The following is a 25,511-nucleotide window of genomic DNA, read 5'->3' as shown; positions in this document are numbered from 1 at the left end:
CAAATTTGGATATAGCTTCCATATATATCAAATGGGCAATACAAGTCCGAATTTTAAAGATACAAATGCTTCGGCATATTTAGTCCTTTGAACTTTAAATTATAATTATTATCATAGCGTGTATGATTGAGTTCTCCCATAAAAACTTTTAATTGTTACGTGGAGCTCTACTGAATTAGCAAAGTGGTGTAGGGTATCATAAAGTCTGCTCCGCCCGATTTTAAGACTTTCTTTACTGGTTTTTACATTGATTAGTACTCTAAATGTCAAACCATGAAAATGTTTCGCTCCAACATATTCATGCCATACATGTATTGCTGTAGCTTACCCAAATTCCAAACCTCAACTTAAATAAATAAATAAATAAAAATAAGCCTAGACAACCTTTGCAACCTAATAAAATGCAATTTCCCTCAAAGGACAATTCCTAAATGTGTATGTGTGTGTTTCAACTAAAAATAAATAACAAACTCAAATCTGTAGACATTTGGATTTTGCCCAAAGCTGTAGTTCTTGTGCATTTCATTTCAAAAAAAAAAATAAGAAAAAAGACATCTAGGCCTCTGAGATTAGCCATATGTTTAAACTAATGCAATTGCTTGGTTAGTGGGTCATGATGAACAACATTTTCTTTTATAGCCACAAAAAACATGGTATTTCCTTTATTCCGTTGAGTGTGTTTGTGTTTGTGTGTATGTGTGCATGGGTGTCTTTTTATAGTTTTTGTGTCGCATCCATCTTTTGGGTCAACAACATTACAAAGAGTGTTCATTCGACTAAGAACAGAATGCAAACGGTGAATCTAGTTCATACCGAGATATACGACAGCAGCATCACTCACTCAAACAAGCTGCAATGTTCAGCTCGTTTCTTAACAAATAATCCTTAAAAACACTATGAACCTAGGTTAGGTTAGAAGATTTTCTCATTCAAGGACATTGCAAAGGGGAAAATTGAAAAATGGGTGGAATATTTAATTTAAGAATCATGTCAAACATTATTTTTAGATTAGAAGCAAATATTGCGTGTGGCATAGGTATGTCATTGGGTGGTATTACAGATCCATATCATAGTGAGTTTTTCATACTAACATCTTTAGAGAAAATATAAGAAAAGCGTAAACTGCCAATATTATGGAGAGGAAGACAGGGTGTTGCTCTACACTATGTACTACGACTTGACTCAGATTTTTGACAAGATACCGACATTGAAACAAAAAAAGTCGATTTAGTAAAGAACCTCCAAACAGGATGCGTAGTAATTCAAGACAAAAGGTCGAAATTTAGAAAAACAATTACTTTTTGCACAGAAAGAGAAAGGATAATTCGTTTTTGCTCCAATTTAGCAAATCCTAATATTTGCACCGGTGATAGATCAGGTGTGAAAATGGACCATATCGGTCCACTCCATCAAGTACTTCCCCCACAAAGGGTCAACATTTTGAATAATTACAACTCTTATAAAATGTGATGTAACAGTCCGATTGTCTTCAAATTTTACACATCCCAATAATTATATTAACCCAAAGTCTGGTGTTAAGATGGACAATATCGGTCCACTCCTTCTGGTAACTCCCCCACAAAAGGTCGAAATTTTCAAAAAATATATTTTTTGCACAGAAAAAGAAATGATAATCCGTTCTTGCTCCAATTTAGCAAATCCTAATATTTGCACCGGTGCTAGATCAGGTGTGAAAATGGACAATATCGGTCCCCTCCATCAAGTACCTCCCCCACAGAGGGTCAACATTTTGAATAATTACAACCAAATTACGACGGTGCCCGAATGTTGCTCTACGGTATTTTGGCCCATTCCCGGCGAAGCGCTTGCTTGAGGAGATCGACACTTTGGTATTTTTTAGTGCCAACCTTGATTTCCAAAATACCGCACACACACAATCGTCCAACGGATTGGTATCCGGAGATTTTGGTGGCCATTGTGCGCTGGAAATGAAGCGAGGAACCCCATTTTGTAACCATCCTTGGGTGGCGCTGTGTGCGCTGGCCCTTTTGTCCTGTTGGAATGTCCAAGGTTTGTGGTCAAAATGTTTGCGTGCTCAAGGCTTTAATACACCCTCCAGAATATTTTCGCGCTAATACTCTTTAGCTCTTTGGAGCTTATTTCTTTCTGTTGCGGTGTAAGTTCTTGCACTTTTCGATGGCTTTAACCTGAGCTAATTTTCCAATATTTGCCGAATGGAATATTGCGATATGTTCAGTTCACGAGCCATTTTTCGGCCACTGCGACACGGGTTTCTATCAAGTCGCTTCTTTACATCTCGAACCATTTCTGCTGATGTTGTTGTTTTCTTCCGTTCACTTCCTTGACATCGGGCTACGCTACCAGAATCACGGTAACGAGCAATGGTACGAGACACAAAAGTTTTAATCACATTAAAATGCTGCAGTGCTCTAACGATAGCCACTTGTGGTTTTCCAGCCAAATATAAAGAAATCACACCATATCGCTTGAATTCCACCACGAATAACTTTTTGTCTTGAAAATTCTCACCGAAATGTTTTTGAATGCTTCTGAACAATATAATGAGCTGTCACTGGAATAATTTTAACAGCTGTCCGACGAGTGGCTTAGAAATGACAGCAGTGTGAAGTTGGTTGAAGTTTTTTCATCTCACCCTGTAATATTAGCCGACTTTGAATCAGATATCGATTACAAACAAAATAGTTGAAGCAAATCCTCGACTTTTTTTGAAGGAAGCATTTAATGGTCATTTTACTTCCAGTCATTTTCCCCATAAAATAAATATATGTTTTGTGTAAAATTATCTAACGGTTTTTCTTTTTTTTTGTGTAATAATGAATAATGCTCTGAGAGACAATTATTTTATTTATAAGTCGTTAAAAAGTCTCAAAAAATACTCTATAAAATTTATTAAAAACATATATTTTACAAAAATCAAACCATACTCTCTTCTTACATTTTACGGAGTGTAATATCATGCATTATCCTAAATGCAGATGACAATGAGAGTTTTGATTTTAATTGAAAAACAAGTAAAAAAGTATCGGTCGGCTTTGCCGACAGATGTATACCCTCAGCTCTCTTCACCCTCTATGGAGTGGGTTTTTAAAGAATGGGTCAATATTGTCAATTTCGTATCGGACCTACATAAATATGATATAAATATTATTCTAGCAGATGGATATAGGAATTGTAAAGAATCACTGAGTTGTTTCGCAATTTATGACAGATAAAAATATTGAAAAATGTGTCTCTTTGTGGGTGAGGTGCCAGAAGTTGTTCGCAGATATATAGGATCATCTTCAAAACAGATCTGGTGTTAGCAAAAATAATTTGTATGTGTGAAATTTGAAAAGAGTTTAATCCTTATTTCGCTTTCTTTGAGCCTCATGTTTTTCAAAATTAGATTATTGCTTCCTTTCTGTGCAGAAAATATATATCTCAAATTTTCGACCATTTATGGGGAGGTACCATAAGATGTGGACCGATATACTTCATCTTAACGCCAGAGCTTGGGTTAATATAAATATTGGGATGTGCGCCATTCGAAGACAATCGGACTCATACATCACATTTTATGAGAGTTGTAATTATTCAAAATTTTGACCATTTGTGGGGGAGGTACTTGAAGGAGTGAACCGATATTGTCCATTTTTACACCTAACGTAGAACTGATGCAAATATTAGGATTTGCAAAGTGAGAGCAAAATCGGATTATACTTTCTCTTTTTGTGCAAAAAATATATTTTTTGCAAATTTCGACCTTTTGTGGGGGAGGTACCAGAAGGAGTGGACCGGTATATTCCATCTTAACATCAGATCTTGGGTTAATATAAATATTGGGATGTGTGAAATTTCAAGACAATCAGACTCTTACATCACATTTTATGAGAGTTGTGATTATTTAAAGTTTTGACCCTTTGTGGGGGAGGTACCAGAAGGAGTGGACCGATATTCTCCATTTTCGCACCAGACCTAGCAATGATGCAAATATTAGGATTTGCAAGGTAGCAGAATAATCGAATTATTCTTTCTCTTTCTGTGCAAAAAAAAATATATTTTTTTTTTGTTTGAAAATTTCGACCTTTTGTGGGGGAGGTACCAGAAAGAGTGGACCGATATATTCCATCTTAACACCAGACCTTGGGTTAATATAAATATTGGGATGTGTAAAATTTTAAGACAATCGGACACTTACATCACATTTTATGAGAGTTGTAATTATTCAAAATTTTTACCATATGTGGGGGAGTGGGCCGATATTTTCCATTTTCACACCCGACCTCACACTGACTCAAATATTAAGATTTGCAAAGTTGGAGCAAAATTGGACTATAATTTCTCTTTCTGTGCAAAAATTAAATTTTTTGAAAATTTCGAACTTTTGTGGGGGAGGTACCAGAAGGAGTAGACCGATACCAAGTTTGGACCAAATTGGATACTCCCTTCGAGAGTTATCGTGCGCACCAGCCAGCCAGACAGACAGACAGACAGACGGACGGACGGACGGACGGACGGACATCGCTAGATCGACTCGAAATGTTCTGAAACGGATTTGGTCCAAAGAGACCTAGGGTCTAAAACCGTTATTTCGACTAGGCACGTTTTGGCCGTATCAAATGATATATACCCTCTGTAGCCATATGGCTGAGGGTATAATAAAAAGATTCTTGCGCACATGATAGAAAATTGAAATTTCATAGTTAGGCACTTTGGCAAAAGCAATCGAAGTCAATGATCCGATCAGTGATTTATATTAATTTTTGAAATTCAAAATTTTGAAAATAATCACTTTCTCTCATGTGGCCGAAATAAAAAAGTGTCACCTTAATTTCATAAAATTTTCATAATTTTCATAAATTTTTAATATTTCTTTTTTTAAATTTTGTAATAAATACTTTTTCTGTTAAAATAAATAAAAATTAAAATAATAAAAAACCACAAATATTCAATTATCAATTTTACCATAATTCAATTGGTCCGGTAATGATATTGGTGTGATATGTGCCATGTACGGTTATGTTTGCCGGTAAATAACTGCGGCTATTCGAATTTGGTTTTAGTGAATAAACGACCCTAGAATGCAATCAAGAAAGAGATTGGAATAAAAAAGACACACAGAAAACAAAATAGAAAATTGGCACAAGTACTGCGGGAAAAAACATATGCACAATAAGACCAACGCAATAGCCATATAAACCTGGGTAGGTAGGGTTTGGGGGGTTGCACTAATGCTCACTATATTCATGGCCTAAGGGTTGGGAAATTGGAAATTGCGGGGGCCACAAGAGAACCAAAAATAAAAAACACATACATAAATCACTAAAAAGTTGAAATAAGTCAACAAAAAAGAGGAGAAGAAGAACATGATGATGTTGATGAAAATTAAAAACAAGAAGAACCTACAAAATGGGGGGTTGCTAACTTACTGCATTACATTTTGTTTTCGTTTTGGATCATTAGATACGAAAAAGGAGGGGGGCTTATTACACATTCAGGTAAGGGGTTGCTCTAGGGTTTGTAATTTTGTACGTATAAATTATAATTTTGCTGTGATACCTTATTGCATAATGCATAAATGTATGCATAAATTTGCAACATTAAATTAATATTTATATAAACGGGGAAAATTGTAATCTATGTATGCACCAACAACCAATAGAAGGAAGAGTTCTTTTCTGGTAGGAATTTAAGTAACTTTAAACTTTTATATTTTTATGCTCTCCACAATAGTATGGAGGGGTGGGGTATATTCAGTTTGTCCTTCCGTTCTTAATTCCTCGATATAATCAGTTTAGACACCAGAAACTTTTGAACAACATAAGATTCTATGTCGATTTAGTCCTGCCCGCATGTCTGTCTGTAAGTCTGTGAAAATAACTGTAGCTTCTGAACGAACTAAAGTAGATTAATAAAATTTTGTTGTATTTTAGGTCCCTAGAAAATGTATACCCTCGAGCATATGGCTACGGATATGGCTATGGCTATATATAATTTTATATGGCCAAAACGTACTTTATCAAGAATAACGGCGTTAGACCCCAGGTCTCTTGGGACGAAATCAGTTTAAAGACATTTGATATTGATCTAGCGGTGTCCGTCAATCCATCCTTCTGTCTTACTTGTGCATACGATATCTCTCGAAATGTGTTTATAATTTGCTCCAAACGTGGTACATCGTAATATTTTTATAAAAAATAAATCGAGTTCGGAGGTGGACAATATCGGTATACTATTTCTGGTACCGCCCCCATATAAGATCAAAATCTTCACAAAAAAAAAAAAAAAATAGAACAATAAAGAATCATCCGTTTGTTAAACAAACTTGGCAAATCATAATATTTTTTAATAATGCTGGGTCAGGTTCAACTCCACTCAATTCTGTAACTCCTCCACAAAGGGTCAAATTTTTAAATAACTATGGAGCTCATAAAAGCGATATGAGTATTATATTTCCTTCAAACTCGGCACATTACAATATTTCTATCAACATAAGATCTGCTGTGAAGATGGAGTACATCTGACCACTTCTTCTGGAACATTCCCCACAATAGGTCAAAATTTTGAATAATTGTGTCTCTAATAAAATACGAAAAAGGCATCCGATCTTCTTCAAATTTCACACATTCCAATAGTTTTACTAATGCATAATCTGGTATGGAAAATTGATTCTTTCTTGTTCCTCCCCCACAACGGGTCATCATTTTGAATAAACATGCAGCTCATAAAACGCGAAATGAGCATCCGATTACTTTCAAACTCGACACATCCCAATATTTCTACTAGCACAAGATTAGTTGCGAATATGGAATATATCGGCCCACAGCTCCCGGTGCCTCCATAAAACGCAAAATGAGTATCAGATTTATTCAAACTTTCAGATTAAATTAAAGCAAAATCAAGTGCAAGGATGGGACTTATCGATCTACTACTGCTGGCACCTCCTCCCCCACAAAGGTTTCACAAAAAAAATCAAAGTGCTCGTAAAAATAAACAAATCAAAAAATAAAAATAAACAAATCAAAGTGCTCGTAAAAAGCATCCGATTACTTTCAAAATCGACACATCCCAATATTTCTACCAGCACAATATCTGGTATAAAAATGAAATATATCGGACCACTTCATTTGGTACCTGCCTCCCAACTGCTACAAAACTTGATACATTCTAATATTTCTAGCGACACAAGATCTGGTATGACCAGTAAAGAAAGTCTTATAGTCGGGCCGACCCTACACCCCTTTGCATATTTAGTAGAGCTTTAGTAGATAACAAATAAAAGTTTTTATGGGGAATTTGTGAGAATCAAATCATACGAACTATGAGAGGAATATCCTCCTCTGATTCGATTTCTACTATATTTTCCGAGGCATTTGTGCATTTTCAATTCGGCCTTATATTACCCATTTTCTGCACAATTAACTTGAAATCGGATAAAAATATATATATTAGAGCTATAACCAAATCTGAACCGATTTTGATAAAATTTGGCAAATGTATTTCTGATTTTTATTTGATATATTTTCCCGAATACCTTAGATATGGAGTGCATCGATCAAGGCTTAATTTGATCGTATGTGCAAAATTCCGTAACTATTTGGGCTGATTTTACACGTTTGGTGCACAATAAAAGTCAAATCGGACGAAGATATATATGGGAGATATATCTACATTTTGACCGATTTCCAATTTAATTCGTCCTTGGGTCCAACAAATGAATTGTGCAGATGTTCATCTGGATCCGGCAATAAATGCGTCCTGAACTTTGCTTACAAAAATGCATGAATAAATCGTCTCAGAATGTTATTCTATGCAGATCATCAAAAGGAACTATGGGCCTATCTCGCTTCCTTCTCCATGTTACAAACAAATGCACAAAGACATAATATTTTTACCACTATGTGGTGTAGGGTATAAAAGTGAAATATATCTGACCACTCCTTTTGGTACCTCCTCCACAACGGGTCAAAATTTTGATAAATTGAATCCTTCAAAAATGCGAGAGATAATAAGAGATCAATTGCTAATATGGAATATAACGGTTCACTCCTTCTAGTACCTTTCCCACAACGGGTCAAAATTTAGAATAATTATGACTCTCTTAAAATTCAAAAAAGGCATCCGATTTTCTTCAAATTTCACACATACCACTGCCTTTACCCACGCAATATCTGGTGGAAATATGATAGATATAGGCTCACCCCTTCTGGAACCTCCCCCACAAGGGTTTCCAATTTTCAATACTTACATCTCCCAAACTTGCGAAATAAGTCTCCCATTCTGTTTAAACTTGGTAAAACTAAAAAGTTCTCTTAATCAAAGATCTAATGTAAAAATATATTTTTGTGATACCCCTCCCCCACAAAAGTTTAAAATTCTGATTAACAATCACTGGCATAAAATAGAAAAATGTCGATTTTATTTGCATTTTTTTCACATCCCAATATTTTTATCAATATTTTGGTCCACATTATTCAAAAATTATATCATATAAAGTAAGAAAGTAGTCGATTTCATCCATATCAGGAACATAGTATACAAAAATTCTTAAACATTGCACGATTTTATATACAAAAACATTCTTATCAGAACCCCAAAATATTTTTAAGCAGCCTCTTGATTTTGGAAATAAATTAGTATAAACAAGTAAAAAAGCAGTAAATTCGGACAGACCTTTGAATACCCTCCGCCATTTGGAATAAATTAGGAAATCTTCAAAAAAAAAAAAAAAAATACATTAAAAAGTCCGTTAAAATCTTAGAAATACCGAATATCTGAAAGTGCCGATATATGTGGGGATATACGATATTGTGGAAATCAATGTCCTGGAGTAAAGTCCTCACTAAGAAATCCTTGTGTAGAATTTCAGACAATTGAAAAATGTGGCTAAAAATCATCAAAATATCGAATATTCGGTGGGTACCGTTTTATGGGGTCTATGCGATATCGTGGACCTATATAGATAATTCTCTTCCAGGGAATAAAGATCTCACCATGAACTCCTTGTGTGGATTTTCAGACAATTCCATTGGAAAATGTGGTTAAAATCATCAAAATATCTGAAGGTACCGTTAAATGGGGGATATACGATATTGTGGACCTATATAGACAATTCTCTTTCAGGGGCTAAAGTACTCACAGAGAACTCCTTATGTAGATTTTCAGAAAATTCCATTAATAAATGTGGATAAAATCATCATAATACCGAATATCAAGGGGTACCGTTATGTGGGGGCTGTACGATATCAATATCCCCACAATAATGTGGGGACCTATGTAGATAATTCTCTTCCAGCGGCTAAAGATCTCACAAGGAACTCCTTGTGTTAAATTTCAGACAATTCCATTAAAAAATGTGACTAAAATCATCAAAATACCGAATATCGGAGTACCGTTATATGGGGGGATATACGATATCGTGCACCAATATAGCCCATCTTCGAACTTGACCTGAATGCCGACAAAAGATAGATCTGTTCCTATCTTAATTTGTTCTGACGTGATTACAACAGACGGACGGATGAACAGAGTTAAATCGTCTTAAAATTTTACGCTGATCAAGAATATATGTACTTTGTTGGGTCTAAAATTATTATTTCGATGAGTTACATACGGAATGACGAACTTAATATACCCTCCATACTATGTTTGGTGGAGGGTATGAAAATCTTTAAAATCTTTCCTACACTGTGTCCCGTCCCTTATGTATTCAATTTTCCTCATTATACACCAACATATGTATGTATGTGTATGTAAAAAACTGTTTTACATTTGCATAAGAAACGACGTTCTGATTTTTCACCAACAATTACTTCCTTTTATTTTCTGGGACAACAATGTCTGTCTGCCAGCCAGCCAGCCATTGAGCTAACCAGTCAACCAACCATCTTCCCAGCCACCCAACCTGCTTGCCTGTCCGTGTGTGAGGACAGTCAACAGCCATTACACAACGACATGTAGTATTATGGTGGTCTGTACTATTTCCCCTCCCTTCCTCCTCGTTTCATTCGCTGATATTGTTGGCGTTCAGTTCACTTTGCCTCAAGTGCCTGCTTCTGCTTAACGATCTGAAAACTTTTTCTGTTTGCTTGCAATCGAAAATGCAACAAATATTTACACCCCAATTCAACGGCAACACCAACAAAAAAAAATAAAACTGAATAAATAAATGAATGAGACTGCCGTTGGAATCCTTTAAATCGGCGTTGGCAACAACGGGAATGCCGATACATGCATACACACACAATTTGTGTCATTTATTAAACTACCTATATTGGGATATACCTCCTTACCCCCTCCTCCTCTCCCCCCTTCTGCCGAGCACTGAAATTAATGTATACCAAACTATAGTTTTTTCATTTCGAAGCAGTATTTTGACCCAATTCGTTGGCTATTATGCAAAGTGTTGGGAGTTCTTTATAGAGCCAACAACAATGCACCCCAAACCGCCTGGTTTTCACTGAGGTACTTATGCCAACACATGCACACACATATATACACACCCATACGCATGCTCTTAAATTATTATTCAAATAGTAACCGTTATAAGTGTATTTTCACTTATATGATGGAAATCGTGGAAATCCTTTTGTTTTGATGCTCTTCTGTTTCAAAAGAAACTCAAGTGTTGCATGCAATGTGGCAACCTGGCAAAGAGAAGTAGGGTCTTTTTTCTCGTTTTTGCTTCCTTATTTTAAATTTTCATCGGAATATTATCACACTTGAAGGATTATGGCTTTAGATGCATTGATTTGTTAAATGTTTACAAAGTTTTGGATGGATTTGTTTTTCAGTGGAAAATCAATAGAGAGATGTGGGTAAACATAGTTCGAATATGATCAAATGAAACTGTTATCAAAATTCATAAAGTATTTTCTAATTTAAGTAGGAACTGGTAAAAACGGCGTTAAGTTCGAATTCTTAAATATTGGAAACATTTGTCTTAAAATTCTCCAAAAAATATAAAGGATTGCTTTAATTCTGATAAATTTAACAAATGAGAGCCACTTCGCTTGGGAAAAAATCTAGCGTATTTCGCACCCCCAAATTCGGTTAGATTTTTTCCGAAAATTTGCCAAAGATCCACCATTGGAAAAAACGTCACTGTCTCCCATTTTGAGGTTTTTGAAAAAAGTTGACTAATTTCTGAAGGGAAAATCATACGCAATTTTTAATATTTCAAATATTTTTAATGGTTAAAAAAATAATATCTAAGGCATTATTTGAGTGCCTTTTGACATTCGATTATTGGAGCATGTGTTTTCAAGATTAACAGAATTCCTCCAGATATTTGGCATTTTGATGATTTTTTCTACATTATATTGAAATCGGTTCAGATTTGGATATAGCTCCCATTTTTATTTCCGCCGATTACGCATATTTGAATGTTTGCCAATGAAATTCCGCATGATTGACTAAATTGGTACAAAAATTAATTTGAATTTGTTTTTGTGTCAAAACAGATGACAGCAACACAAGGTCGTCGTCCGCATTTGTGGGGTGGTACTAAAAAGAGTGGATCGATATATCTCATCTTCACACCAGATCTTTCGTATGCAAAAATATAAGGATATATAAAATTTAAAGAGAATCGTATGCTTATTTCACTTTCAAAATGTTGACCTCCTTGTGGGAGAGGTGCAAGATGCAGTCAACAATCCTCACATCAGATCTTTAGTAAATATTGGAATGTGTGAAGTTTAGAATGATTTAAATGCTTATTTCCTGATTTTGGTGCATTTCATCCCTCAAGAGCTATCGATGTGTGACATCGTGGGACTAATATTTCGAGGCCTTACAAACTTTTTTGCCCAATCATGCCTATAATACCCCTAAACATATTCGCTGTTCAATGAAAATTGTGGCATTTTTTAAACAAAAGTTGTGGCCCATTATCCGATGACCACTTAAACTGGTAGGCTTCTGCCCTGTCTTTAACTTATTTCCCATACAAATTTTCTCGTTGATTGATCTATAATTGCGACATGTAGAGAATCTACAAAATCAGGAATTTTTTTTTTGCGGAGCAAAAAAAATTTATCTTAGAGTTGGAATAGCCTAACGTTAACTCCAAACAAAATTTCGTGAGGAAGGGGCCATAATTGCGAATATCAGGGAGACTGTTATATGGGGGATATACGAAAACGTGAAACTGCATACGAAATTTTTGTCATAGGTTGCAGTATCCATTAATGTCTTCCAATACGAATTTCGATTCCAGTGAATAATGTTGCGGAAATAATCAAAATACCGACAATCGGGAGGTACCGTTATATCGGGGCTATACGTGAAAATTCTGTCATAAACTGTAGTACCCATTACGAACTTCAAATACAAAATTTGAAATAATTCCAGTAAATAATGTCGCTAAAAACATAAAAATGCCTAATATCGGGAGATACCGTTATATGGGGGCTGTACGAAAACGTGGACCCACATACGAAATTTTTTGCATAGGTTGTAGTATCCATTTCAAGTGATTCCGGTGAATAATGTTGCTGAAATCGTCAAAATACCCAATATCGGGCGGTACCGTTTTTTTATACGAAAACGTGGAACGACATGGCCCATTTACAAACTTAACCTGCCTACTGATAAACTATGTTTTTTTTTGGGTCCGGACCCCGAAATGTCGAATTTTACGATGTTCTTTAATAGTATTAAAAATCTTTCATATTTCGTCCTGCGTGTCTTCCAAACTGCGGTTTGATATTGTAAAATATCATTTAGTCAACCCCGCCCGAATTTGGTTCTTTCATTACTGGTATAGTTCAGTATACAGTCAAGTTTTAACAAAAAATAGTGATTTCGCCATCAAATAAGTCTTAGCATCTAATTCCAAATTCTCTACTTACATCTTCATTCGTATTTCGAAATTCCTTTCATTGCAAATGTCCTTGCATTCTGTCAACATTTCTAAAAAAATTTCAACAAAAACGACATTTTTTTCTTTTCCCCCTTTTTCTATTTTTTGGTTCGTTTTAATTTTTGCCTTAATTTTTTTCCCGCAGGCAATAAATACGTGACAAATTCACTTTTTAACATTCCATTCTCGGCGTCCTTCGTTATCCCGTCAAACTGTGAAATATTTATAATCTTTTGTTTTCCGCTCCATATCATCTACGTTTGCGTCTCATGTCAGCGAGTCTCTTATCATCAAGTCTTCTTTAACTTCCCTAAGGGAGTTCTGATTTCTGCTTTCTTCGTGCACCAAGACACCAAGAACTTGCCAACAAAAACAAACACACCTCCACAACATTTCAAAGTATCCTTGCTTTCATACACACACTTATCATCGAGGGGTATACTTCTCCTATGTACGAGTATATAGTACATGTTTTTCTTTTTTGGTCTTTCTTTTCGAGTAGTACATATTCCCCATTATCGCATCCTGTCAAGTTCTGTTTGTCTTTTTGATGGCGTACTTTTTCCCATAGCCTTTTCAGCTCTCCAGAGTTTCATGTTTACAAACACTGAAACAGAGAAGCAGGAAAAAATATGGTGCGGTAGGCAATGGTTTTGTTTGATGCGAATTCCATTTGTCTCGGTGGTAATGGAGTAGTTATGTGTTGCCGTCCAAGTACATACTGATGATGAAAACAAAAAAACAAGCATTCACATCTTGGAGCCATCCAAATGTAGTGCGTCCTGTGTTATCCTTTCATGTTACTATGATTTTTTTTGGCCCCAAACACTGCCTGCATCATTCGTTCTTTTGCTTTTATTTTTCACATTCCATTGGGAATGTGTGTTGCATGGTTCTGGTGAAATGTTGAAATCTGTTTCGACTTCTTTCCTTAGACACATTTTCATAACCGGAGGACATTCACATCCGGCTTTATTAAATTAAAAACACGTGAAGCAACTACATAACGGGAAAACAAAAACAAATGTATTCGAAATGCAGCAGAACGTACTTCTTTTCATTTCATTCAATAATTAAAAAAAAAAAAAATTGTGCAAAATGTGATTTATTGCAGGTCCTGGCGTGCTTAACAGAATATTGATTATTTTCAATTGCCAGAGAAACATATAAATGAAGTACATTTTTTAATGGTTATGAAATCATCAATGGGCTTCCATTAAAAATATTTTCTTTTATGGCGATAGGAAATATGACTGATATTTTGAAGCTGTTTTCTGACACCTTCAGTGACATGTTAATATCACATAAAAGATAAATAGTGCTGAAATCAATTGATATATACATGAAAGGTAACAGCACGTTTTTTATAAGAAATCTCAATTTATGGGGTTGAGATAACATTCTTAATTTGGACTACTTTTTGGGGAACACATTGCTGGCCTGTGGGAATAAAAAATTATCTTATGTTCAAAATAGTACACTGCAAAATGGGAGAACTTTTTCCTGTTATCCATGATCAGTATTTTATATACGCATAAGGATCAACGTAATATTTTTAGCAAATTTAGATCAAGTTCGGAGATGGGTAATATAGGTCAACTCTTTCTGAAAAAACGACATTATTGGCACACGCCTTTTGCCTAGCCCATAAAAAGTGTATATTTGGGTTATAGCTCTTTTAATTTGGAATCCGTGGTCCAATTTTCGTTAAATAGCACACGTCTCACTTTTTTTGTCTATATTAGAGTAACCCCATATAAAGATATCGCACGAACATATATGTAATACAATTACACATGATTATATTAGGCTTAAGCCAGGAGTGAAAATGGACAATATTGTTCCAGTACTCAATTTTAAATAACAATATCTCAATGAAAGGAACCAAGTCCACACTTGGCAATGCTTTTTCGGACCTCCCACACAAATGAAGAAAATTCTAAAAATGGAGAATTTTAGCCCTTTTTGGGGGAGGAAGGCGGACCGATATTGCCCATCTGATTGATAATAATATTACGATGAACCCAACTTGGACCAAGTCGGACACTCTCTTCAAGAGTTATCGTGGGAACCAGCAGCTAAATCAAATCCACGCTTCCTGAAATGGATTTCGTCTGGAGACCTAGGGTATAGAACCGAACCGTTATTTCGATAAAGTACGTCTTATACGAATCTGTAGACGTATAGCTGTGGGTATAATAAACAATTAGATTAGATTAGATTTTCTAAAGCTTCCCGGAAATATAAATCGTGGATAATAAAAAAATGAGTTTTTTTTTTTTTAATTTTCTTGGAACAAAATCGTAAATATTTTAAGAAAAAAAAAATTAAGTAACTGATAAGAATTTTTTAGAAATATATGAAGCTCCACGCCAAAAAATATTGACTTTAAAAACAACGTTTCTGGTCAAAATTTGTGCATTTTTCCATGGTTTCTTGTTAAAAATGTACCGGAAATTTAACGACATTTTGGTAGAAATTACGGACGAAAAACATATAAACTTGCTCTTTCATGGACGTTGTAAGAAAGTCATTTAAACTTGATCTTTCATGGAATTTTTTTCAGAATTTTCTATAAAAAACAGGTGTAAAATCGTGATATTTTTAAGAAAAATATCTGAATCAAATTTAAAAAAAATTAAAGATTCTTCTTTTTTTCAGATCTGGATACTTTTCTAAGAAAAACAATATTTGCTGGCACAACATTGTGACTTTCTTAAAGGACTTGTTTTAAGTATCCATTACTACATTAGAGACAATAAATACAGGCCGAATGAAACGGTGCTTTGTCTGTTTATTTTGAGGTTTCTGGAAAACATTGGTTCTAAAGGAGGACATAGTAATTACAAATTCTGCATTTAAATTAGAAATGAACACATTTCTTTTAAGTCCATCTAATCGAAAGTTGGAGAACGAACCATGATATTTCGAATGATTTAATGTCTTCTTATATCTTCAGAGATTCGTTCATTCTATCCCAAGGGTATAATATCCTAAGAAACATAACGGTACACTATAGTCTTGTAGACTTCACATTCTAAAAATTGATTTAAAAAAAATCATGTTTTTTCTTTAATTTTCCGGCAATAATCATGGAGTTGCCTCATAATGTTTTAACAACATTTTTAACCTAAATTTGATGTAAATTGGCAGCATGTTTTCCCATTTTGTAAGAAAAATCCTTGCATAGAACTGTTTCAAATTACGTATTTGCAGTTCCTAATGAGTACTACAAATTTCGTATTTGAAGTTCCTAATTCGACAGTTTATGACAGAAAGTTGCCTATGCAGGTTGACGTCTTCCTAGGCCCCAATATAGCGGTAACACCCTATATTAGGTATTTACACCACATAGTAGTAGGGGTATTATGTCTTTGTGCATTTGTTTGTAACATTGAGGATCTTCATAGAATGACTTTCTGAGTCGATTTATGCATGTCAGTCCGTCTGTCCATGTATTTTTGTGAACAAAATGCATGTCGCATTTATTATCCGATTGAGATTAAATTTTGCAAGCAATATTTGTTTGGCCCAAGGACAATATAGCCCCCACATACCAAATGGCCAATTTCAGTCCAAAAGTCCTGAATTTTGGTAAATCCGACCGAATTCAGACATAGCTATAGCTCCCACATATGTGTTGCATCCGATTGGGGATTTTAAATCCCTCACATGCGTAATATGCACTCCACTTGAATACCTCTGCCAATTTATATCAAGGTCTGTTCAAATTTGGATATAGCTCCCATATATATCTTTAACCGATTCCAGGTTAATTGTGCAGCAAATGGCCAAGATCAGTCCAAATGTCCGGAATGTCGAAGTGATATCATGCACTCTATAACAATTTTATTTGCTACAAAAGATAAAAATTTCTCCGTTAAATTTGGTTGAAATCGATTCAGAATTGGATATACCTCCCACATATTAGTATCCCCTGCTCTAAAGCCAAAGGTTGATAGATGTATCTACTTCAAAGAAATTCTTTATTTCGGGAGCTCTACTAAATATGCTTAGTGGTATAGGGTATCATATAGTCGGACCCGCCCAACTTTTGACTTTTCCATGCTATAGCAGTGTTTTTTAAGATTTATTTATTTATTTCTTTATTTTATTTTATTTTATTTATTTTTTTGAAAATTGGCATATCCCTTTCTTCGGCCCGGTTGAACTTGTTGCTTTTTCACAATTTATTTGGTCAGCCCAAAAAATTGTGGTAATTGATTAAAATTTTAATATTGCTTCCAAATACATCTTCTTCTGTTTTTACGTTTTTATTAGCACATACAACCTAATTCAGCCTAGAAGCAAATCTGAGATGTTAATATAGCTACTATGCATATGCTGTCCATATCAATGATATTCGGTTTAAGGCATCAATAAACAACCCACAAATACAATTACCGTATTTTGTCGAAACTGGTCCGGACTTGATATATCACCCATTTATATGCTCCCTAATTTAATGTAAAATATATACCAAAAATGTTAAATTTGGGATCATACGATCAAATTCTGAAAACAAAAAAGTCTGCCAAGTTTGGACCAAATCGATTCAGATATAGATATAGGCCTCACATGTACGTATAATTCGATTTTGTATCTAGGACTTAGGAAAGTCGTAATATGAACTATATACCAATGATATGTATTACCAAAGGTCATATATGTACAGCAGAAAGAAATGTAATGCAAAGCAAAGTTACGGTATATCTTTATCCGCTTCCGGATTAATTGTGGTTATTACTATAGAAGTATTTATCAAGATTTTTTTTCTTTTTAAAATTTGCAAATTCCTTCCAAATTTCGGCACTGCCGAACTTGTTGCTTTTTTCAAAATTTATTAGTTAAGACCAAAAATTGTTACGATTTAAATATTGCTTCCAAATATATCTTCTTCTGTTTTTACGTTTGTTATTAGCACATACAACCTACCATAGCTTTTATGCATACACTGTCCATATCAAAGATATTCGGTTTAAGGCACCAAAAACAACCCAGAAATACCTTTACCGTATTTTGTCGAAACTGGTCCAGACTTAGATATATCTCCCATTCATATGCCATTCTAATTTAATCATACGGTCAAGTTTTGAAAAGAAGATAATCTGTCAAGTTTGGACTTAATCTATTCAGATTTTGTATTTAGGACTTCACAAAGTCGTAATATGAACTATATAACAATGATATTTATTACCAAAGGTCATATACAGCAGAAAGAAATTTCATTATAAAAGTTCCCACAGATTTTCATTGAATATCATATTTTTGGCCTAGCTCGACTTTAGCCCATCCCTAACTAGCTGGACATCTCCTTTACACATAGTTATAACTTCAATTCAACCATAACAATTCAATGTTTTAATTATTTTGACTTTTGGCCAAAACACATTGATTGACACATGAACGTACATAGTACACAATTGGCGGCAAGACTACAGACATTGTTTTTTTTACAATTTTTCCTCCAGAGAAAAAAACAACCATAACAAATACCATGGAGATTTTAACTTGGTCCTGTACATAACCAGACACTTTGGCATCACTCCAAACTGTCTGGCTGGCTGGTTGGCCATTTTCACATCAACGAAACACAATCAGATTCAAACACACACCCACACCCATGCTCATTTAAACATTTCTACACATACAGACATATTTTCATATAGTTTGAACAGATTTACACCATAACAATATCCTTGAATGGGTCCTTTTTTTGTTGTGTTATTTGTTTGTTGTGAACCCGACAATCAAAGCACTTTGCAAAAATGTATAAAAATATCTGTTGTGTTGTGTGTTTTCTGTGTTTTTATTGCAAAACATTTTCATTTCAATTGAGGGAAAATCATGTAAAATGAAAAATGTTTGAAACGAGAACAAGAAAAACAACCATTCAATGTTTTTTTCTTTTATTGATGTTGTTGTTTGTGTGTTGTTATGATAGCATGTATATTAACCTTTGTAATGGCTGTGGCATAACATTTTTTAATTCCATTTCCTTGTTGGCGGCATTATTCTTTTCAGCACTATCGGTACTGCCGGTGGTATGGGAACGTGAAACGGGTAATGTGGCCATATTATCACCGCCCTCAACATCAACTGTGGCAACTTTGACTTCACCGCCGTTACCCATAATTTGTGGAGTACTACTTTTTCCGATAAGTTTTTTTTCTGTTTTTAATTAATTTTTTTCTTTTATTTTTAGTTAATTATTTTTTCCAATAAATTTCTCGGGTTTTAATTTTTTATTTCTTTTTTTAAAAATTGTTTCACATTTTATTTAATTTTTTTCACAATTTTTGGACGTTTTTATTTTATTTAAAATTTTATTTCAATTAAATTGTAAATATTTTATTGATACGTTATTCCTCGGTCTTGTATTCGTTGTCTTAATCACGCTTGAACTGTTAAACTGTAGTAAAATATTGCGTTAGGGATTTTTCGTTTTTCGTTGATCACTTCGTTGTGGTTTCCTAAATTTGAAGATAGCTCAACATAACTACCCCTCTGACTGCGCCGTTTGTGGATGCTATGTTGCAGAGGATTTCCCCTTTCAGACAATAGAGAGAAAAGAGAGAGAGACAGAGAGAGAGAGAGAGAACAAATATAAATTCCCCTACCACTCTCAAGGACACTCTAACGAGGATTACAAGTATTTGGACAACAAAGCTTTTGCCATTCTCAAATTTCTCAAACATTACAAAAGAGAGGAAAACAGAAAGGCGGAGAGCTCTTTTTTGTAAGTTGTAAGGATTGGAACGTAACTTCCTGCTAGCTTTCCTGCAGGATATTTGCAAGCTTTTTTCAATTTTGCAAAAGTTCGTTACAATTTGAAAATTTGCAACAATTTTCTCACAACGGACACAATTCTAAATACCTACAACAAAACATTTAATCTAACGGCTAAAACTCAAAATAACTTCAAAATTCATTTTCAAAGGATGCCAGCATCTCCTCCCTATTTGAAAAATTAAAAATAAAATGTATTATTCCCGCAGATTTCCCTCCAGTTTTTTCGGAACAACAATTTTCTTGTGGGTGTGTCTGGCAATTTGTTTTTATTGCGAGTATGTGTGTGTGTGTATATACGATTTTTCTTCATTAAAACACAAATTCTCCAAACTTACCACCCACCCCCTTTTTCCCATTGTGTGTTTTGTTATCTACATTTTCCCTTATTAAATTGGCCTGAAAATAGACATACTTCACTAATTCCCAGCATCACTTCCCATTTTGCCTTTATGCCTACATTTGTGTGTGTGTGTAACAGCATCCAAACTATAATCCCAACAAACATTATTTTTAATTTTTCAATTATTTTTTTTTTTTCAAAAGTATCAAATGTTACGTTTTATTTCCTGCAGGACATTAAGCAACAACAACAAAACAAACAAATTGTAAAATCTCTATGCCTTGGGCTATTAACACCCCCAATGGCTAAATTAACCGAATGAAGGTAACACAAATTCCACCCTCACCCTCCTGTATGCCATGCAACCACCATCACTTCCTACTCTTGTCAGCAGTCAAAGCACAGTTTATTGAGCATCGTGCCAAATGTATGTCGGTTGTTGAATAAATTTATCATCTACACAGAGACGTGTTGTTCAAAATGTTCGGGTAAGTTGCATCGACCAAACGTATGGTTAGTGGTCTAAATGAATTAATTTGTGTCAAGTTTGAAATGTGATTTATGGTATGACCTACATTAAGTACAAGTGGCATATCCTTACCGGGAATAAATACAGAACACAGGAGAATTTTTCTATTGGATATCACAACATGAAAATTAGCAGACCTCGGAAGAACTCTGGAGAGGACTTCTATAGAATAGCAGACCTCTGGAGAGGTCTTTTATAGAATAGCAGACCTCTGGAGAGGTCTTCTATAGAATAGCAGACCTTTGGAGAGGTCTTCTATAGAATAGCAGACATCTGGAGAGGTCTTCTATAGAATAGCAGACCTCTGAAGAGGTCTTCTATAGAAAAGCAGACCTCTGGAGAGGTCTTCTATAGAATAGCAGACCTTTGGAGAGGTCTTCCATAGAATAGCAGACCACTGGAGAGGTCTTCTATAGAATAGCAGACCTCTGGAGAGGTATTCCATAGAATATTAGAAGTCTGGAGAGGTCATCTATAGAATAGCAGACCTATGGAGAGGTGTTCTATAGAATAGCAGACCTCTGGAGAGGTCTTCCACAGAATAGCAGACCTCTGGAGAGGTCTTCTATAGAATAGCAGACCTCTGGAGAAGTCTTCTGTAGAATAGCAGACCACTGGAGAGGTCTTCTATAGAATAGCAGACCTTTGGAGAGGTCTTCTATAGAATAGCAGACATCTGGAGAGGTCTTCTATAGAATAGCAGACATCTGGAGAGGTCTTCTATAGAATAGCAGACCTCTGAAGAGGTCTTCTATAGAAAAGCAGACCTCTGAAGAGGTCTTCTATAGAAAAGCAGACCTCTGGAGAGGTCTTCTATAGAATAGCAGACCTTTGGAGAGGTCTTCCATAGAATAGCAGACCACTGGAGAGGTCTTCTATAGAATAGCAGACCTCTGGAGAGGTATTCCATAGAATATTAGAAGTCTGGAGAGGTCATCTATAGAAAAGCAGACCTCTGGAGAGGTCTTCTATAGAATAGCAGACCTCTCTGGAGAGGTCTTCTATAGAATAGCAGACCTCTGGAGAAGTCTTCTGTAGAATAGCAGACCTCTCTGGAGAGGTCTTCTATAGAATAGCAGACCTTTCTGGAGAGGTCTTCTATAGAATAGCAGACCTCTCTGGAGAGGTCTTCTATAGAATAGCAGACCTCTCTGGAGAGGTCTTCTATAGAATAGCAGACCTCTCTGGAGAGGTCTTCTATAGAATAGAAAAATATAGTAGCAGACCTAAAGAGAAGTCTTCTATACGAGACCTCCGAAGAGGTCTTCTATAGAGTAGCAGACCTCCGAAGAGGTCTTCTATAGAGTAGCAGACCTCTGGAGAGGTCTCCTTTAGAGTAGCAGACCTCTGGAGAGGTCTCCTATAGAGTAGCAGACCTCTGGAGAGGTCTCCTATAGAGTAGCAGACCTCGGGAGAGGTTCTCCATAGAATAGCAGACTCTAGAAAGGTTCCTATTGAATAGCAGACATACGGAGAGGTTTTCCATAGAATAGCAGACTTCAAGAAACTCTTCTATATAATAACAGACCTTTTGAGAATAGCAAACCTCCACAGAGGTAATAGCAGACCTATGAAGAGGTTTCTATAGAATAGCAGATCTTAGGGATCTTCCATAGAATAACAGCCTAAGATATTCTATAGAATGGCAGACCTCTCAGGAGAGGTCTTCCTTAGAACATAAGACCCGGAGGACCACTTCTATAAAAAACAGAACACAGACAATGTGTTCTATAGTATGGAAGACATCAGGAAAAATCTCTTTAAAATATAAAATTTCCACCCACCCCCCAAAAAACACACGCCTTTGCCATGAGTGTAACCAAGACCATGTTAACGCAACTATCCATTACAAATAACCCGGGACGACCTAGTGACCTCTCTACGTTTGAAGCCAGCACACATACACAAATGTGAAAACGAAAAAAAACACCCGCTCGCTCACACACACCCTAGTCTATCATACACAGCACTCACACTAACAGAGTGTAACAGACAATCAAAAGTCATTAGTTACAGACGAGTTACACTTCAAAAGATAGTCCTGCCGCTGTTAATATTGTTCTTACTATCCATGGATAAAACGAAATTCAAATGAAGACAAAACGCTTGATACCGCCTAGAAATTAATTTCCAATTCCATGAATTTCCCATGTCATGATATTTGCCAAATGATGGACAAATGATGTGGTAACCCTAGAAGTTGTAGGAGCAAAAATATCCTGCATAAAGGAGGTGGATATTGTGGGTATGTTGTGGCAGAGAAAATACAAAAAAAAATGTTTCTCTTCCACAATTTACACACTCGCACAGATACATGCTGGTGTAAATCTGTTGTTGAGCAGGGATGGGATGTTTTATTTGGATTATTGTAGCTTCAAATAATTGAACACGTAAAGTAGCCACGGCTTGAGCGCCAAATATGAAGTATTTGAAATGATTTTAAAATCGAATGTGAAATTAAATAAATTATTATTTTTGAATCATTAATATAATACCATCAAACTAAACATTTATTTCATTCCAAAATTTTTTTCTGCCATCAACTTCTGGATTGATTTTCTATAGAAAAGTAGATCTTTGAAGATGTCTTCCACCGAAAAGCAGATCCTAAGATAGATTTTCTATAGAATAGCAGACCTCAGAAGGCGCCTTATACAGAATTGCAGAGTACACTGTTTAAATTGGCTTTCGAATTTAGTTTCAGAAAATATAATGGGTCATAAATAATATAATGGTTTATAAATAGAGATGGCGATATCTAGTGCTCAAATCTTTAACCTAAATTAAAGTACAGATGGCACTCTTAAAAATGTGTATAAGAATATTACACAAATAAGATCCATAAGCAATACTTTTATCGCACTAAAGAACATTTTGATATCCTCATTGAATTTAAAACTGCCAAATTGAGGAAAACTTTTAAATCTATAAAATATATACAAAGCCGGTAGCTATGCTTGAATTTTGACTTAAAGTGAAAAGCAGATGGCACTCAATAAATCGATATTAAAATGTGATACAAGCACTTTGAATAAGCCTTACTTATATGCATTGAAATTGTTTATGCTCTAACACCATTTAAAAAAAGCTCATTCTGAAAAAAATAATGTCGTACAGTTAAACCAAAATTTAGATTACAATCAAAGCATAGATGGCGCTCTATAAATTAAATATTACAATATCATACATGTACTTTTCTTTGGCATCACTTCACATTGAGCCATATAAAATATCAGTGTCCTGATTTATTTATGTTAAAACCGCTTCAAAATAAGTTGACTATGCCAAAACCTAGACAAAAGTTCAAATACAGATGGCGTTCTTAAAAAATATATAAGAATATCATGCAAGTGCTTTCCATAAGACCTTATCACTTTTAAACTTCCTCGATCTTAAAATACTTAAAATCGATTTTCTGTCTCCTAAACCGGTATTCAAATTCAGAATTTTTGCGTTAGAAAAAATGATTCGTAATATTCCGATGATTAGAATGATTAACCTTCTAATTCCGAACATACACTACTCCAATCATTAACATTATCCAAAGTACCTCAAAATATTTTGTATCTAAATCGGATTCATAGCACTTAGAAACAAATTTCGAGAAAGTTTTCTGTTTATCGATATTTTATATCCCAAAATTCGATATTTGGATAATCTGGATAATATTTTCAAAATTTAAAAATCGAAGGATACTATTAGTTCGTTAAAAATCCACACACAATGAGACTTTGATGTAACCCAGAAAAATTTTGAAAGATGGATAAAACGAAAAACTCCTTAAAAGAAACTGCAAGCAAACTATATTTTGCATTACCGGTAGATTGAATATAATATAATAATAATTTATTTTTCCTCATTACAAAATAATGAATAAAGGCAGCTCCAAATCCGAAAGTTGTGAGTTCGAGACTCAATTACACATTCGGTTTGTAAACTAAAAAAATCAATTTATTTGACGATTTTTAGTGGCCACAGAATAACTACTTATTTCGGTTAATTTGACATTATCCAAATAATGGACTAGTAGGGGGATTTGTAAGCAGTTACTGAATACTTGTTAGAAAATCCATTGGTTATGGGAGCTTCTGTCGAGAATGCCTTGAAAGTGCCTTGTGACATATTAAAGATCGATTACATGATAATGGTCAGTCTGAGAAGTTGGTACTCAGATGAGTTACAGAACCCATTACAAAGTAATGTATGAATGTTGACTTTTGCAACGCAGTGATGGATTATTGGAATATCTCATGGCAACATGAGTTCTTATTTCGAATAATATGGGTATTGGAATTATTACAACATACTGTGCTACAGTCAATCAGGCGAGGTGATAGTCTTGGGTATTTAGATATAAAAAAGTGTTTGGGTTCCTAAGACAACCTATTTTCTTAGGGACTATCATATATAGCTTCAACCATACGCACAGTCTCAAAACATTTCGCTCTATACTTCGCAAAATTTATGTATCAAGGGTATGGGTTACATGTAGATTCATTTGTACAAAATATGGGTCATGTCGGTCCATATGAGGGTATATCCTCATTTCATTTTTAAATTCCAGTCATATTTTTATACTAATTTGGATATTTTAAGTTCTTAGTAAGAAGAAAACATTCTTGTAAAAAATATCAATATAGTCCCACGTTTTAGTATCACCCTCATATGCAGCTATATCATAATTTAAGAATTTCCTGGGTCTTGGCCTCATTTTTCAATTGAATTGGATCGGCATCCTGATTTCTAAGGGAGTAGAAGACATCTTCACAAAAAATGCAATGTTAGTCAATTTTTTCAAGTAGAGCCCAAATATAGGTACCTCCTGATTTTACCTATTACCAATTTCTTGACCACATTTTCCCCTCGATTTGGCTAAAAATTTTGTATTTAGGTCCTTCGGGGTAAAGAATATAATATATATTTTGGTATAACCCCCACATAACGGTACTTCCAAGTCCACGTTTCCCATTATTACAGATATGATAATAAAGGTCTATATTCCC

General features: G+C 34.9%; 1 protein-coding gene across 11 annotated transcripts in view; it reads right to left on the bottom strand.

Moving 5' to 3' along the window:
• Nucleotides 1-25,511, bottom strand: part of LOC101891519 (proton channel OtopLc) — a 153,406-nt gene that overhangs the window by 30,146 nt on the left and 97,749 nt on the right. For 4 of the 11 annotated variants that reach the window (XM_011292651.3, XM_011292652.3, XM_011292655.3 and 1 more), the window contains one exon: nucleotides 4,948-5,058. The exons of 4 other annotated variants lie outside the window; for them this stretch is intronic. In XM_011292651.3, coding sequence (XP_011290953.1) covers nucleotides 4,948-5,058 — 111 coding nt within the window. Of the gene's footprint in view, nucleotides 1-4,947; nucleotides 5,059-18,804; nucleotides 19,061-25,511 lie in introns of those variants that run through there. 3 more of the 11 variants (XM_011292657.2, XM_011292658.2, XM_011292659.2) reach the window with 2 other exon arrangements.

Source organism: Musca domestica, unplaced genomic scaffold, assembly GCF_030504385.1.
Source record: "Musca domestica strain aabys unplaced genomic scaffold, Musca_domestica.polishedcontigs.V.1.1 2, whole genome shotgun sequence".
NCBI classification, from domain to species: Eukaryota; Metazoa; Arthropoda; class Insecta; order Diptera; family Muscidae; genus Musca; species Musca domestica.
The sequence above is the reverse complement of the archived record's forward strand: the minus strand, read 5'-3'. Positions and strand labels throughout refer to the sequence as shown.